This window comes from Mya arenaria, chromosome 4, assembly GCF_026914265.1.
Source record: "Mya arenaria isolate MELC-2E11 chromosome 4, ASM2691426v1".
Classification (NCBI taxonomy): domain Eukaryota; kingdom Metazoa; phylum Mollusca; class Bivalvia; order Myida; family Myidae; genus Mya; species Mya arenaria.
In genome coordinates, this window is record NC_069125.1 from 79,729,906 (window position 1) to 79,747,922 (window position 18,017).

General features: G+C 41.5%; 1 protein-coding gene across 1 annotated transcript in view; it reads right to left on the bottom strand.

Annotated features, from left to right (window-relative positions):
- Positions 1-239: 239 nt before the first annotated feature.
- Positions 240-18,017, bottom strand: part of LOC128231361 (low-density lipoprotein receptor-related protein 4-like) — a 62,696-nt gene continuing 44,918 nt past the window's right edge. Inside the window, exons 28-36 of the mRNA XM_052944075.1 lie at positions 17,774-17,951; positions 17,395-17,613; positions 10,375-10,469; positions 8,221-8,369; positions 4,528-4,672; positions 4,277-4,390; positions 3,865-4,075; positions 3,551-3,689; positions 240-3,380 (exon numbers count right to left, since the gene is read on the bottom strand). Coding sequence (XP_052800035.1) covers positions 3,159-3,380; positions 3,551-3,689; positions 3,865-4,075; positions 4,277-4,390; positions 4,528-4,672; positions 8,221-8,369; positions 10,375-10,469; positions 17,395-17,613; positions 17,774-17,951 — 1,472 coding nt within the window. The 3' untranslated portion in view covers positions 240-3,158. The remainder of the gene's footprint in view (positions 3,381-3,550; positions 3,690-3,864; positions 4,076-4,276; positions 4,391-4,527; positions 4,673-8,220; positions 8,370-10,374; positions 10,470-17,394; positions 17,614-17,773; positions 17,952-18,017) is intronic.

Here is an 18,017-nt window from a genome sequence, read left to right on the forward strand (position 1 = left end):
GACTCCCTACCCTACAGATGTAACTGACCCCCTACCCCACAGATGTAACTGACCCCCTACCCTACAGATGTAACTGACCCCCTACCCTACAGATGTAACTGACCCCCTACCCTACAGATGTAACTGACCCCCTACCCCACAGATGTAACTGACCCCCTACCCCACAGATGTAACTGACCCCCTACCCCACAGATGTAACTGACCCCCTACCCTACAGATGTAACTGACCCCCTACCCTACAGATGTAACTGACCCCCTACCCCACAGATGTTACTGACCCCCTACCCCATCTTTTCTGTAGATGCCTTTGCTTTGGAGTAGTTAAAACCTAAATTACAATAACAGACAATAACAATACGCGATACAAATATTCCTCAAAACATAAAATCATTATATATACACAAACTTCTAAATAAGTTTACAAGGGTGCAAGCACAGAACTTTACAATGATGATGATGATGATGATGATGATGATGATGATGATGATGATGATGATGACGATGATGATGATGAGAAGCTTAAACAAATTCCATCCAATTAAGAGCTATCAAATGTATATAAAATGTATAATATCATGTGATAAAAGGACTGACCAAAAGGCATAACACAATAAAACAATACATTAAAATGGAGTCAAGCATACATGTATAACAAAAATATAGATGATGAAAAACAGAAAACAACTTGTACAAGCAGTTAAAGAAAAATAGTTTAGCTAAATGTGAATTCCAAGATTGCTTTTAATTCAATTTTGATATAAAATATAGAGCTAATGCCATTTTGCCAGTCAATATGATAAGATAACTCCTGCAAAAGTGTTGTCTAGTGTTGATTGAAGTGTTGGTAGAAGTGTTGATTGAAGTGTTGGTAGAAGTGTTGTCTAGTGTTGATAGAAGTGTTTGGTAGAAGTGTTGATTGAAGTGTTGGTAGAAGTGTTGATTGAAGTGTTGGTAGAAGTGTTGGTAGAAGTGTTGATTGAAGTGTTGGTAGAAGTGTTATCTAGTGTTTATAAAGGTGTTGGTAGAAGTGTTGATTGAAGTGTTGGTAGAAGTGTTGTCTAGAGTTGATTGAAGTGTTGATAGAAGTGTTGAATGAAGTGTTGATAGAATTGTTGTCTAGTGTTGATTGAAGTGTTATCTAGTGTTGATAGAATTGTTCTCTAGTGTTGATAGAAGTGTTGTCTAGTGTTGATTGAAGTGTTATCTAGTGTTGATAGAATTGTTGTCTAGTGTTGATTGAAGTGTTGTTTAGTGTTGATAGAAATGTTGTCTAGTGTTGATAAAAGTGTTATCTAAAGTTGATTGAAGTGTTGATTGAAGTGTTGATAGAAGTGTTGTCTAGTGTTGATAGAAGTGTTGATAGAAGTGTTGATTGAAGTGTTGTCTAGTGCTGATTGAAGTGTTGTCTAGTGTTGACTGAAGTGTTGATAGAAGTATTGTCTAATGTTGATAGAAGTGTTGATAGAAGTGTTGTCTAGTGTTGATAGAAATGCTGTCTAGTGTTGATAGAAGTGTTGTCTAGTGTTGTTAGAAGTGTTGTTTAGTTTTGATATAAGTGCTGTCTAGTGTTGATAGAAGTGTTGTCTAGTGTTGTTAGAAGTGTTGTCTAGTTTTGATAGAAGTGCTGTGTAGTGTTGATAGAAGTGCTGTCTAGTGTCGATAGAAGTGCTGTCTAGTGTTGATAGAAGTGTTGATTTAGGTTTTGATAGAAGTGTTGTCAAGTGTTGAAAGAAGTGTTGTTTAGTCTTGCTAGCCATAACAACCAGATGAGAATGATGTTTCCATGGTTATTTTGAAACACACAGGTCAATTCATACAAGTTTGTTTTTACCCAAATTAAATCATGAATTACCCGGTACTGTTTCGATGAAAATGGGTGAAAATGGATTCAAAAGTTTATATAATTTTACCATTTCAAACTAAATTTAGTGTCAATATCTAATAATATACAAAATACTCTAAAATAGTGCAATGCGGTTTCAATTTTAACAAATCTTAACAATTTACTATCTATAAAATATACACATATGTAAATAGCACCAACAATTTGTTCACAACATCATCAATTTGTTCACAAAATACTTATTCAATGGTATATCAATGTACACAGCTTGGGTAAAATCCACAGAAGGTCAGACAATTGTTGGCTGCCAAGTTCACAGACAACAGACAGGTTACAAGCTAGTTGTTCCAATGAGCACATCAACGTTCTCATAATCTATCTGAGCACATCAACATCCTCATAATCTATCATATCACTTGAACTATTTAATTTTTTACCCTTGTATAAGCCAAAAAATATTTGTTATATCTGTGCATGTATGAGTTGGGGTTACTCCTGAGAGCGTGTGAGCAATATCTCATCAATGCTATTAGTTATACATTTACCAACTGCAGTCTGATCTCCTAGTAAACCCACATTGACCACATGAGTTTTAACAGTGACAAGCAGAAATGGGTCATAAAGAGAATGGTTAAATAACTAGTTCTGGGCATTATATCAGATATGTTTTACACTGTAAACACATTAAAGTAAACTTACTTTAAAAGTACCTATATAAAAGAACAATGCGACAGTTTTGAAGCATATAAAAAGAAGAATGTGATAGTTTAGATAGCCAAAAACAATGACTAGCATTATTGCTGGTTAGGCTCAATCCAATAAAAATGCCACATTAACATTTTCAAATGGACATTGCATAAAGTATAAAAAGTACTTGTACATCCTCACCAATATTACTATGTAGGACGACATAACAGAAATATTCATTTTATTGCATCAGTTCACAATGAGACTGTGTAAAAAAGTTTAATTTGACTATTGAGTTAAAGCTGTCGCCCCAATAACACCAAGGCTATCACAATAGCTTATTTTTTTCTTTGAAAAACTCAACAACTAAAATGAAGCTTGAACATAACAAATATCCAGACCTGCTCTAGGGTATGACAGAAGACATCCCTATGGCGTTGAATGAAACAACACATTAGACCTGAGTAGTGTCTGGCTGTCATGCTACAGCGCACTGATGGTGTGTATCCTGCCTCCACAGGGCAAAACAGGAAGCCCATTGTGTAGAATATTGCCATAATCTCCCTGTGTACAGCACTACTGCTGTACTGTTATTGCATGAAGTCCACTGGCAAGGCCAAGGTCACCCTCAGGTCACCTTCCTGTCCACTGGGCGATACGGGACCTGCTTGCTTCGCCCAGACTTTCCCTTCCCAGACGATTTTGGCTTGAAGATATTTTTGGATATGGGTCCATCAGGGAAGCAGGAGGGCCCCTCGATATCTGAGCTAGCCCCGTACAGGGCCTCTGTTTCTGAGGTGTTCAGCTTTTCCTCGCTCTGGCAGCTTGACCCACCCATAGACAGACGCTCCTGGAAAAATTATTACTGGCTAAGTTGATCAAATGCATAAGATGAATAACTAAAAAGCTGTAAAAGTGGCATGTATTGGACAAATATTTACTTTTTTCCTCTCCCTACTTTTTTTGCCGGAATAATATATCATAATACATCAATTTAAAGCCTGAAACTCTGCTACTTACAGCTTTTTTGTTGAATCTGAATATTCGCCAGTCTCGTGGAGGTCTGTCAGAGTTTATTGTCTCTGTACTCGTCTGCTGGTAGTTCGGATTGGTAAACATAAATGAGATGTCGCCCTGATATGCCTGCCGCCGTTTCTGTCTGTTAAATAGTTCATAACACTTTTACTTTTCACATGACAATACATTTTAATTTCTATACAATTTATTCTACGGTATAAGGATAGTTTATATTATGAGTATTTGTATACATAATACACAATTATCATAAATCCTTTGAAACATATCAACTAATCATTAGCATTTAACAAACATACCTCTTCCATAAAAATATTATGATCACAAGACCTAGGGCTCCAATAACAAGGACAACAGAGATGGCAATGTATGCCCCCCGGGGGCTGGTTCCTTCAGGCTTGGTGAGGGAGCATCGCCCAGCCAGCCTGTCTGCCTCGGAGCATTTTTGGTCGCCTGTGGTTCCTGTCACATTGCTCGTTGCCATGACATCCTCCTCCTCTAGGAACGGCTCTGCAAGAAACACACATATACATGTTTAATATACTTATTATTATACATTTGAAATATTTTCATGCATATAAACAAGAATAAGAATTAACGTTGCAAAGCAATTTGCATAGATGTACATTGTACAATTACATATACAAATAACTGTAATAAGATAAAACATTTGCGATTTTCTTTTTGTTGTAGTACAATGTGATGACTCACTGGGTATGCAAAGTGTGTCTGTAGGCTGGTCGGGACACAGACAGGCATGACCGTCAGGCCGGGCAAGGCATAGGTGGCTGCACCCTCCATTGTCACGTGAACATGTGTTATCTCCTGGATGTAAAGTGAACAGCAAGATTAAAGATCATACAGAAGTACTGTAACACAGGATGTGTGTTGAATAAAAAAAATCACCACACTTCATTGTGTCATACAGCATGAAAATTAGCGAGGACTACAAACCACTGTACCTGTTTGTTTGCCATGGGAAACCACCTTGATGTCCATGAGGCCAACATACAACTGTTTGATTGTCTCCCTTGCCTTGCCCGTGTGCTTGTTGGCTCGTTCAATCTGCTGCTTCTGCCAGTCCGTCCAGTATACAAACTCACCAAACTGCCAAAAAAAAGCATTACATGAGTTTGCTGCTGGATGCAACATAATTGCTTTAGATGCTATAAGAAAACTGCCTTAACAACAATAAAAGATCTGCCATTAGATGATTTAACAGAACTGCTTTAAAATTATAAAAGAGATCTACCTTTAGATGCTACATGTATAAGAGATCTGCCTTTAGATCCTATAAGAGATCTGCTTTAGATCCTATAAGAGATCTGCCTTTAGATCCTATAAGAGATCTGCCTTTAGATCCTATAGGAGATCTGCCTTTAGATCCTATAAGAGATCTGCCTTTAAATGCTATAGGAGATCTGCCTTTAGATCCTATAAGAGATCTGCCTTTAGATCCTATAAGAGATCTGCCTTTAGATCCTATAGGAGATCTGCCTTTAGATCCTATAGGAGATCTGCCTTTAAATGCTATAGGAGATCTGCCTTTAGATCATATAAGAGATCTGCCTTTAGATCCTATAAGAGATCTGCCTTTAGATCCTATAGGAGATCTGCCTTTAAATGCTATAGGAGATCTGCCTTTAGATCATATAAGAGATCTGCCTTTAGATCCTATAAGAGATCTGCCTTTAAATGCTATAGGAGATCTGCCTTTAGATCCTATAAGAGATCTGCCTTTAAATGCTATAGGAGATCTGCCTTTGGATCCTATAAGAGATCTGCCTTTAGATGCTATAGGAGATCTGCCTTTAGATCATATAAGAGATCTGCCTTTAGATGCTATAAGTAAGAGAACTGCTTTTAGATCATATAAAAGATCTGCCTTTAGATCCTATAAGAAAGTGAACTGCCTTTAGATCATATAAGAGATCTGCCTTTAGATCCTATAAGAAAGAGAACTGCCTTTAGACTATATATGACATCTGCCTTTAGATCCTATAGGAGATCTGCCTTTAGATGCTATAGGAGATCTGCCTTTAGATGTTACAAGAGAGCTGCCTTTAGATCCATAAGAGATCTGCCTTTAGATCCTATAGGAGATCTGCCTTTAGATGCTATAGGAGATCTGCCTTTAGATCCTATAAGAGATCTGCCTTTAGATCCTATAGGAGATCTGCCTTTAAATGCTATAGGAGATCTGCCTTTAGATCATATAAGAGATCTGCCTTTAGATCCTATAAGAGATCTGCCTTTAAATGCTATAGGAGATCTGCCTTTAGATCCTATAAGAGATCTGCCTTTAAATGCTATAGGAGATCTGCCTTTGGATCCTATAAGAGATCTGCCTTTAGATGCTATAGGAGATCTGCCTTTAGATCATATAAGAGATCTGCCTTTAGATGCTATAAGTAAGAGAACTGCTTTTAGATCATATAAAAGATCTGCCTTTAGATCATATAAGAAAGTGAACTGCCTTTAGATCATATAAGAGATCTGCCTTTAGATCCTATAAGAAAGAGAACTGCCTTTAGACTATATATGAGATATGCCTTTAGATCCTATAGGAGATCTGCCTTTAGATGCTATAGGAGATCTGCCTTTAGATCCATAAGAGATCTGCCTTTAGATCCTATAGGAGATCTGCCTTTAGATGCTATAGGAGATCTGCCTTTAGATCCTATAGGAGATCTGCCTTTAGATGCTATAGGAGATCTGCCTTTAGATGCTATAGGAGATCTGCCTTTAGATGCTATAGGAGATCTGCCTTTAGATCCTATAAGAGATCTGCCTTTAGATGCTATAGGAGATCTGCCTTTAGATCCTATAGGAGATCTGCCTTTAGATGCTATAGGAGATCTGCCTTTAGATGCTATAGGAGATCTGCCTTTAGATGCTATAGGAGATCTGCCTTTAGATCCTATAGGAGATCTGCCTTTAGATGCTATAGGAGATCTGCCTTTAGATCCTATAGGAGATCTGCCTTTAGATCCTATAGGAGATCTGCCTTTAGATGCTATAGGAGATCTGCCTTTAGATCCTATAAGAGAACTGCCTTTAGATGCTATAAGAAAGAGAACTGCCTTTAGATGCTATAAGACAAGAGGCACATCAGTGCCTGTGCTCCACTGGCCAAAAGGTTTAAACAAAGACCACCTAACGAACATTTTCGTCAAGTTTCATAGAAATACAATCATCAATTTTTGAGGAGAAGTTATTTAAAAAATTTTTTTACTTAAATAGCTCTGGCTGCCATGTTGTGCAGTGGACCGAAATGATTTGGGCAATTTGAGTAAAGGAGCACCAAACAAACATTTCTGTCAAGTTTTATCGAAAAAAGGTCATCGGTTTCGACGACAAGTCGTATAAAGTTTTTTTTATTTTTTAGCTCTGGCAGCCATGGTGTGCAGTGGACTGGAACCATTTAACAAATTTTGGTTATTGACCATCCAAGGAACATTTCTGTTAAGTTTCATCAAAATCTGATCATCGGTTTCTGAGAAGATGTTCTTTAAAGGTTTTTCTATTTTTTTTGCCCTGGCAGCCATGTTGTGCAGCGGACCGGAACCATTTGAGCAATTTTGGTTAAGGACCACCCAAGGAACAATTCTGTCAAGTTTCATCAAAATCTGCCTATCCGTTTCAGAGGAGATGTCGTTTAAAGATTTTGCTATTTTTAGCTGTGGCGGCCATATTGTGCAATGGACCAGAACCATTTGTGCAATTTTAATAAAGGACCACCCAAGGAACATTACTGTCAATTTTCATCAAAATCTGCCGAACCATTTCAGAGGAGATGTCGTTTAAAGATTTTGCTATTTTTAGCTCTGGCGGCCATATTGTGCAATGGACCGGAACCATTTGAGCAATTTTGGTAAAGGACCATCCAAGGAACATTTCTGTTAAGTTTCATCAAAATCTGATCATCGGTTTCTGAGAAGATGTTCTTTAAAGGTTTTTCTATTTTTTTGCCCTGGCAGCCATGTTGTGCAGCGGACCGGAACCATTTGAGCAATTTTGGTTAAGGACCACCCAAGGAACAATTCTGTCAAGTTTCATCAAAATCTGCCTATCGTTTCAGAAGAGATGTCGTTTAAAGATTTTGCTATTTTTAGCTGTGGCGGCCATATTGTGCAATGGACCAGAACCATTTGAGCAATTTTAATAAAGGACCACCCAAGGAACATTACTGTCAATTTTCATCAAAATCTGCCGAACCATTTCAGAGGAGATGTCGTTTAAAGATTTTGCTATTTTTAGCTCTGGCGGCCATATTGTGCAATGGACCGGAACCATTTGAGCAATTTTGGTAAAGGACCACCAAAGGAACATTCCTGTGAAGTTTTGTCAAAATCCGCTTATCAGTTTCAGAGGAGATGTCGTTTAAAGTAAGAGGAGATGTCGTTTAAAGTAAAAGTTTACGCACGCACGCACGCACGCACGCACGCACGCACTCACGACGGACAATCTGTGACGACATAAGCTCCATGGCCTTCGGCCAGTGGAGCTAAAAACAAGTGTACCTAATTGATATAGTCTCAACTTAGGATCAGGTTTATGAGCATATATCTTTTGTTCTTGTCTTTTAGTATGTGTCACTCTACAATTAAGGACTGTCAGAAGTATGAGCTATATCATATGGTAAATGCAGTTACCAGAGCGAGGCCGAAGGGGTGTGGGACATTCCGTATGAGGGTGACCCGATGGTTGCCATCTAGTGTGGACGTCTCAATCTTGTCCAGCTTTCCGTCCGCCCAGTACAGGCGCTCAGACACGTAGTCTATAGACAAACCATTCGGGAAACCTGGAAGGACACAATGCAGTATAAACAGACTGTTCGAAAAACTTGTAAGAATAATACACTACAGAAAGACCATTTGGGAAACCTAAAGGTTCACAATACAGGCAACCTGTGTCTGGCCAACTAATACAATTTTCTATGACTTTTATTGCAAGTGTCACATTAGCACTTCATATGTCAATTCAGCTGCCTTGCATAGATGCCCATTCTGTTGGCTTCCATAGTATCATGCACATTTCTCAATCAGCTGTACAGATAAAAACTTTATGTAATTATTTTTTTATTTAAATAATGTGTACATGTACAGTAAAACTGAGATTGCTCGAGGACACCAGGGTCCGAGCTAAAACTCGAAGGAACTGATGTTTCGAACAACGTAAGTTTCAATTTCCCAGTCTGTTATGAATTGTCTTACAGTGTATTTTATGTTTGAGGTCACCAAACCCAATGTTGACTTAGACACGATAATGTATTGATTTGTGGATCTGATCGAACGGCCGCAGTTTAACTGTTAGTAGCTGATATATATATATTGTAAAATTCAAAGCATATAAAACTAGAACTGTAAGCCAAAGGCTAACGAATACCCCCCAACCCTTCCCTGTCTAGGTTGTTTGCCCTGGCCTTAGTTATGGTATCATTAGAAAGCACAAGGCAATACATTTATTTAGTTTATTTAGAATACCTATTACATTGAAAAATGACAAAGGAGTAGGCCACCAAAGCGAATATTACCCCACTCCCACCCACCTCAGGGGAGATAACAAACCTGTTTCTCTCATTTTCACCATAAATGGGTCATGATGAAAAATGACAAAGGAGTAGGCCACCAAAGCGAATATTACCCCACTCCCACCCACCTCAGGGGAGATAACAAACCTGTTTCTCTCATTTTCACCATAAAGGGGTCATGACTCCTGACAGGATATTCCAAAATGAAGGTGGACGGGTGAATATGACAGTCTGCCAACCCAATTTCTGTTTACCCACCCCCACCACCTCCCCCCCACACATGAGTACCAAGGAAATAATACAGGTGCACAAAATCACATATACAAAGGTTCACATCATGGTCATGGATAGCTGAAAGTTTGAGAAAAATATATTGAAAAATGACAAAGGAGTAGGCCACCAAAGCGAATATTGTAACAAATTTAAGGCCTGTATGCACCTAACTTCAGGACTTTTGATGGTCTTTTTAAGGACAAAATCAATTAAAGGTCTTTTTAAGGCCATGCAAACATTCTGATTAATACAGGTGCACCAAATCACATATTCAACAGTTCATATCATGGTCATTGACATCTGAAAGTTTGAAAAAGATTTATAGAAAAAATGACCAAGGATTAGGCTAGACAAAGCTGTATAATTTTTGCCTATTTTAACTTATTCAGGGGCCATAATTGGAGACATGATCATGTGATTCCAACCACAATCACAGGGGCAAATGTTCTCACCATGGCTAAAAGTTTGAAAAAGATTCATTCAAAAATGACGAAGGAGTAGGACGAACAAAACTAATTTTACCCAATTTAACTCATTAAGGGGCCACAACTCCACTCAGGATCATGTGACTCCCACCAAATTCATGGAGGCAAAGGTTTACATCATGGCCATTAATATTTGAAAGTTTGAAAAAGATTTGCTCAATAGCTTCAAAGAAGAATCCTGGACAAAGCTAATTTTGCCCAATTTAACTCATTAAGGGGCCACAACTCCACTCAGGATCATGCGACTCTGACCAAATCCACGGAGGCACAGGTTTACATCATGGTCATTAATATTTGAAAGTTTGAAAAAGATTTGTTCAATAACGACAAAGATGAATCCCGGACAAAAAAAACGGACAGACAGACGGACAGACGGACAGACAGACAGACAGACGGACAGACGGACAACCCGATTCCAGTATACCCCCCCAAACTTTGTTTTGGGGGGTATAAACATAAAGTAGACAATAATATGAACTGTAATAGATCTATATTCAGAATGATGTAACGCTGCATACCAAGCCCAGAGTTGTGTATGATTCTGCGGTTGCTGCCGTCCATGTACGCCCGTTCTATCCTTGGTCTGTAGCCCCAGTCTGTCCAGTACACGTACCTGCAGTGGAGCATAAATATGAGCATACCACATTGTCTACTAGTGCACGTACCTGCAGTGGGTTATAAACATGAGCATACCACATTGTCTACTAGTGCACGTACCTGCAGTGGAGCATAAACATGAGCATACCACATTGTCTACTAGTGCACGTACCTGCAGTGGAGTATAAACATGAACATACCACATTGTCTACTAGTGCACGTACCTGCAGTGGAGTATAAACATGAGCATACCACATTGTCTACTAGTGCACGTACCTGCAGTGGAGTATAAACATGAACATACCACATTGTCTACTAGTGCACTTACCTGCAGCCAAGTATAAACATAACCAAACCACATTGTCTACTAGTGCACGTACCTGCAGTGGAGCATAAACATGAGCATACCACATTGTCTACTAGTGCACGTACCTGCAGTGGAGTATAAACATGAACATACCACATTGTCTACTAGTGCACGTACCTGCAGTGGAGTATAAACATGAGCATACCACATTGTCTACTAGTGCACGTACCTGCAGACAAGTATAAACATGAGCATACCAAATTGTCTACTAGTGCACGTACCTGCAGTGGGGTATAAACATGAACATACCACATTGTCTACTAGTGCACGTACCTGCAGTGGGGTATAAACATGAACATACCACATTGTCTACTAGTGCACGTACCTGCAGTGGGGTATAAACATGAGCATACCACATTGTCTACTAGTGCACGTACCTGCAGTGGAGCATAAACATGCGCATACCACATTGTCTACTAGTGCACGTACCTGCAGTGGGGTATAAACATGAACATACCACATTGTCTACTAGTGCACGTACCTGCAGTGGAGCATAAACATGAGCATACCACATTGTCTACTAGTGCACGTACCTGCAGTGGAGCATAAACATGCGCATACCACATTGTCTACTAGTGCACGTACCTGCAGTGGAGCATAAACATGCGCATACCACATTGTCTACTAGTGCACGTACCTGCAGTGGAGCATAAACATGCGCATACCACATTGTCTACTAGTGCACGTACCTGCAGTGGAGCATAAACATGCGCATACCACATTGTCTACTAGTGCACGTACCTGCAGTGGAGCATAAACATGCGCATACCACATTGTCTACTAGTGCACGTACCTGCAGTGGAGCATAAACATGCGCATACCACATTGTCTACTAGTGCACGTACCTGCAGTGGAGCATAAACATGCGCATACCACATTGTCTACTAGTGCACGTACCTGCAGTGGAGCATAAACATGCGCATACCACATTGTCTACTAGTGCACGTACCTGCAGTGGAGCATAAACATGCGCATACCACATTGTCTACTAGTGCACGTACCTGCAGTGGAGCATAAACATGAGCATACCACATTGTCTACTAGTGCACGTACCTGCAGTGGAGCATAAACATGCGCATACCACATTGTCTACTAGTGCACGTACCTGCAGTGGGGCATAAACATGAGCATACCACATTGTCTACTAGTGCACGTACCTGCAGTGGAGCATAAACATGCGCATACCACATTGTCTACTAGTGCACGTACCTGCAGTGGAGTATAAACATGAACATACCACATTGTCTACTAGTGCACGTACCTGCAGTGGAGTATAAACATGAGCATACCACATTGTCTACTAGTGCACGTACCTGCAGTGGAGTATAAACATGAGCATACCACATTGTCTACTAGTGCACGTACCTGCAGACAAGTATAAACATGAGCATACCAAATTGTCTACTAGTGCACGTACCTGCAGTGGGGTATAAACATGAGCATACCACATTGTCTACTAGTGCACGTACCTGCAGTGGAGCATAAACATGAGCATACCACATTGTCTACTAGTGCACGTACCTGCAGTGGGGATAAACATGAACATACCACATTGTCTACCAGTGCACGTACCTGCAGTGGGGTATAAACATGAACATACCACATTGTCTACTTGTGCACGTACCTGCAGTGGGGTATAAACATGAACATACCACATTGTCTACCAGTGCACGTACCTGCAGACAAGTATAAACATGAACATACCACATTGTCTACTAGTGCACGTACCTGCAGACAAGTATAAACATGAACATACCACATTGTCTACTTGTGCACGTACCTGCAGACAAGTATAAACATGAACATACCACATTGTCTACTAGTGCACGTACCTGCAGACAAGTATAAACATGAACATACCACATTGTCTACTTGTGCACGTACCTGCAGTGGAGCATAAACATGAGCATACCACATTGTCTACTAGTGCACGTACCTGCAGTGGGGCATAAACATGAACATACCACATTGTCTACTAGTGCACGTACCTGCAGACAAGTATAAACATGAGCATACCAAATTGTCTACTAGTGCACGTACCTGCAGTGGGGTATAAACATGAACATACCACATTATCTACTTGTGCACGTACCTGCAGTGGGGTATAAACATGAACATACCACATTGTCTACTAGTGCACGTACCTGCAGTGGGGTATAAACATGAGCATACCACATTGTCTACTAGTGCACGTACCTGCAGTGGGGTATAAACATGAGCATACCACATTGTCTACTAGTGCACGTACCTGCAGTGGAGCATAAACATGCGCATACCACATTGTCTACTAGTGCACGTACCTGCAGTGGAGCATAAACATGAGCATACCACATTGTCTACTAGTGCACGTACCTGCAGTGAAGCATAAACATGCGCATACCACATTGTCTACTAGTGCACGTACCTGCAGTGGAGCATAAACATGCGCATACCACATTGTCTACTAGTGCACGTACCTGCAGTGGAGCATAAACATGCGCATACCACATTGTCTACTAGTGCACGTACCTGCAGTGGAGCATAAACATGCGCATACCACATTGTCTACTAGCGCACGTACCTGCAGTGGAGCATAAACATGCGCATACCACATTGTCTACTAGCGCACGTACCTGCAGTGGAGCATAAACATGCGCATACCACATTGTCTACTAGTGCACGTACCTGCAGTGGGGCATAAACACGAACATACCACATTGTCTACTTGTGCACGTACCTGCAGTGGGGCATAAACATGAACATACCACATTGTCTACCAGTGCACGTACCTGCAGTGGAGCATAAACATGAACATACCACATTGTCTACCAGTGCACGTACCTGCAGTGGAGTATAAACATGAACATACCACATTGTCTACCAGTGCACGTACCTGCAGTGGGGTATAAACATGAACATACCACATTGTCTACTTGTGCACGTACCTGCAGACAAGTATAAACATGAGCATACCACATTGTCTACTAGTGCACGTACCTGCAGTGGGGCATAAACATGAGCATACCACATTGTCTACTAGTGCACATACCTGCAGTGGAGCATAAACATGAGCATACCACATTGTCTACTAGTGCACGTACCTGCAGTGGGGCATAAACATGAACATACCACATTGTCTACTAGTGCACGTACCTGCAGTGGGGTATAAACATGAGCATACCACATTGTCTACTAGTGCACGTACCTGCAGTGGGGTATAAACATGAGCATACCACATTGTCTACTAGTGCACGTACCTGCAGTGGGGTATAAACATGAGCATACCACATTGTCTACTAGTGCACGTACCTGCAGTGGGGTATAAACATCAGCATACCACATTGTCTACTAGTGCACGTACCTGCAGTGGGGTATAAACATGAGCATACCACATTGTCTACTAGTGCACGTACCTGCAGTGGGGCATAAACATGAACATACCACATTGTCTACTAGTGCACGTACCTGCAGTGGAGTATAAACATGAACATACCACATTGTCTACCACATTGTCTACTAGTGCACGTACCTGCAGTGGGGTATAAACATGAACATACCACATTGTCTACTAGTGCACGTACCTGCAGTGGAGCATAAACATGAGCATACCACATTGTCTACTAGTGCACGTACCTGCAGTGGAGCATAAACATGAGCATACCACATTGTCTACTAGTGCACGTACCTGCAGTGGAGCATAAACATGAGCATACCACATTGTCTACTAGTGCACGTACCTGCAGTGGAGCATAAACATGAGCATACCACATTGTCTACTAGTGCACGTACCTGCAGTGGATCATAAACATGAGCATACCACATTGTCTACTAGTGCACGTACCTGCAGTGGAGCATAAACATGAGCATACCACATTGTCTACTAGTGCACGTACCTGCAGTGGAGCATAAACATGAGCATACCACATTGTCTACTAGTGCACGTACCTGCAGTGGAGCATAAACATGAGCATACCACATTGTCTACTAGTGCACGTACCTGCAGTGGAGCATAAACATGAGCATACCACATTGTCTACTAGTGCACATACCTGCAGTGGGGCATAAACATGAGCATACCACATTGTCTACTAGTGCACGTACCTGCAGTGGGGCATAAACATGAGCATACCACATTGTCTACTAGTGCACGTACCTGCAGTGGGGCATAAACATGAGCATACCACATTGTCTACTAGTGCACGTACCTGCAGTGGGGCATAAACATGAGCATACCACATTGTCTACCAGTGCACGTACCTGCAGTGGGGCATAAACATGAACATACCACATTGTCTACCAGTGCACGTACCTGCAGTGGGGCATAAACATGAGCATATCACATTGTCTACTAGTGCACGTACCTGCAGTGGGGCATAAACATGAGCATACCACATTGTCTACCAGTGCACGTACCTGCAGTGGGGCATAAACATGAGCATACCACATTGTCTACTAGTGCACGTACCTGCAGTGGGGCATAAACATGAACATACCACATTGTCTACCAGTGCACGTACCTGCAGTGGGGCATAAACATGAGCATATCACATTGTCTACTAGTGCACGTACCTGCAGTGGAGCATAAACATGCGCATACGACATTGTCTACCAGTGCACGTACCTGCAGTGGGGCATAAACATGAGCATACCACATTGTCTACTAGTGCACGTACCTGCAGTGGAGCATAAACATGCGCATACCACATTGTCTACTAGTGCACGTACCTGCAGTGGGGTATAAACATGAACATACCACATTGTCTACTAGTGCACGTACCTGCAGTGGGGTATAAACATGAACATATCACATTGTCTACTAGTGCACGTACCTGCAGTGGGGCATAAACATGAACATATCACATTGTCTACTAGTGCACGTACCTGCAGTGGGGCATAAACATGAACATACCACATTGTCTACTAGTGCACGTACCTGCAGTGGAGTATAAACATGAGCATATCACATTGTCTACTAGTGCACGTACCTGCAGTGGAGTATAAACATGCGCATACCACATTGTCTACTAGTGCACGTACCTGCAGTGGAGCATAAACATGCGCATACCACATTGTCTACTAGTGCACGTACCTGCAGTGGGGTATAAACATGAGCATACCACATTGTCTACTAGTGCACGTACCTGCAGTGGAGTATAAACATGCGCATACCACATTGTCTACTAGTGCACGTACCTGCAGTGGAGTATAAACATGCGCATACCACATTGTCTACTAGTGCACGTACCTGCAGTGGAGTATAAACATGCGCATACCACATTGTCTACTAGTGCACGTACCTGCAGTGGAGCATAAACATGCGCATACCACATTGTCTACTAGTGCACGTACCTGCAGTGGAGCATAAACATGCGCATACCACATTGTCTACTAGTGCACGTACCTGCAGTGGAGTATAAACATGCGCATACCACATTGTCTACTAGTGCACGTACCTGCAGTGGAGTATAAACATGCGCATACCACATTGTCTACTAGTGCACGTACCTGCAGTGGGGTATAAACATGAGCATACCACATTGTCTACTAATGCACGTACCTGCAGTGGAGCATAAACATGAGCATACCACATTGTCTACTAGTGCACGTACCTGCAGTGGGGTATAAACATGAACATATCACATTGTCTACTAATGCATGTACCTGCAGTGGAGTATAAACATGAGCATACCACATTGTCTACTAGTGCACGTACCTGCAGTGGGGTATAAACATGAACATACCACATTGTCTACTAGTGCACGTACCTGCAGTGGAGCATAAACATGCGCATACCACATTGTCTACTAGTGCACGTACCTGCAGTGGAGCATAAACATGCGCATACCACATTGTCTACTAGTGCACGTACCTGCAGTGGGGTATAAACATGAACATATCACATTGTCTACTAGTGCACGTACCTGCAGTGGGGTATAAACATGAGCATACCACATTGTCTACTTGTGCACGTACCTGCAGTGGAGCATAAACATGAGCATACCACATTGTCTACTAGTGCACGTACCTGCAGTGGGGTATAAACATGAGCATACCACATTGTCTACTTGTGCACGTACCTGCAGTGGAGCATAAACATGAACATATCACATTGTCTACTAGTGCACGTACCTGCAGTGGGGTATAAACATGAGCATACCACATTGTCTACTTGTGCACGTACCTGCAGTGGAGCATAAACATGAGCATACCACATTGTCTACTTGTGCACGTACCTGCAGTGGGGTATAAACATGAACATATCACATTGTCTACTAGTGCACGTACCTGCAGTGGGGCATAAACATGAGCATACCACATTGTCTACTTGTGCACGTACCTGCAGTGGGGTATAAACATGAACATACCACATTGTCTACTAGTGCACGTACCTGCAGTGGAGTATAAACATGAGCATACCACATTGTCTACTAGTGCACGTACCTGCCGACAAGTATAAACATGAGCATACCACATTGTCTACCAGTACACGTACCTGCAGTGGAGTATAAACATGAGCATACCACATTGTCTACCAGTACATGTACCTGCAGTCGAGTTCATATCTCAACGAAAGCAGATGTATTATCACACTTACCCCTTCTGTGGGTGGAGGGCTATAGCCCTAGGCTCGTCAAGGTCGTCACTGATAAGGGTGCGTCTTTGCCGCCCAGAGAGACGGGCTACCTCAATCACGTCCGTCCCAGTGTCTGTCCAGTACAGGTTCCCTGCCAACCAGTCCACCGCCAGGCCGTCCGTTGTCTTCAGGCCTGACTGTACCACCGTCTCCACTCCACTACCATTCAGGAACGCACTCCTGCAGCACAACAGATGAAAATCTCACAGTTCCAACCAAAGCAAAAGTAAATACAATTCAAGGATCATAATAAAGATCTCATAGTGTTAATTTTATCAATAAACATCAAGATAAGAAGTACAGCACTACAGCTATATGACAGCGAGATGTAAACAATTACCTGATAACGTCCATGTGTACATCAGTGTAGTAGATCCTGTCTCTGGCATAGTCATAGTCAATGGCTATCACATTGTTTAGGTCTGGGAGTGGCAGGAACACATCTGTGCGGTCAGGCAGGTCGAGGGCGATACGCCGGATACTGCCGCGGCTAGCAAACAGGATGTACTCCTCTGGCACTGGAAATGTCATGACACTTATACTAGAAGTGGTATATCGACCAACTAATATTGTCAAAATTCAAC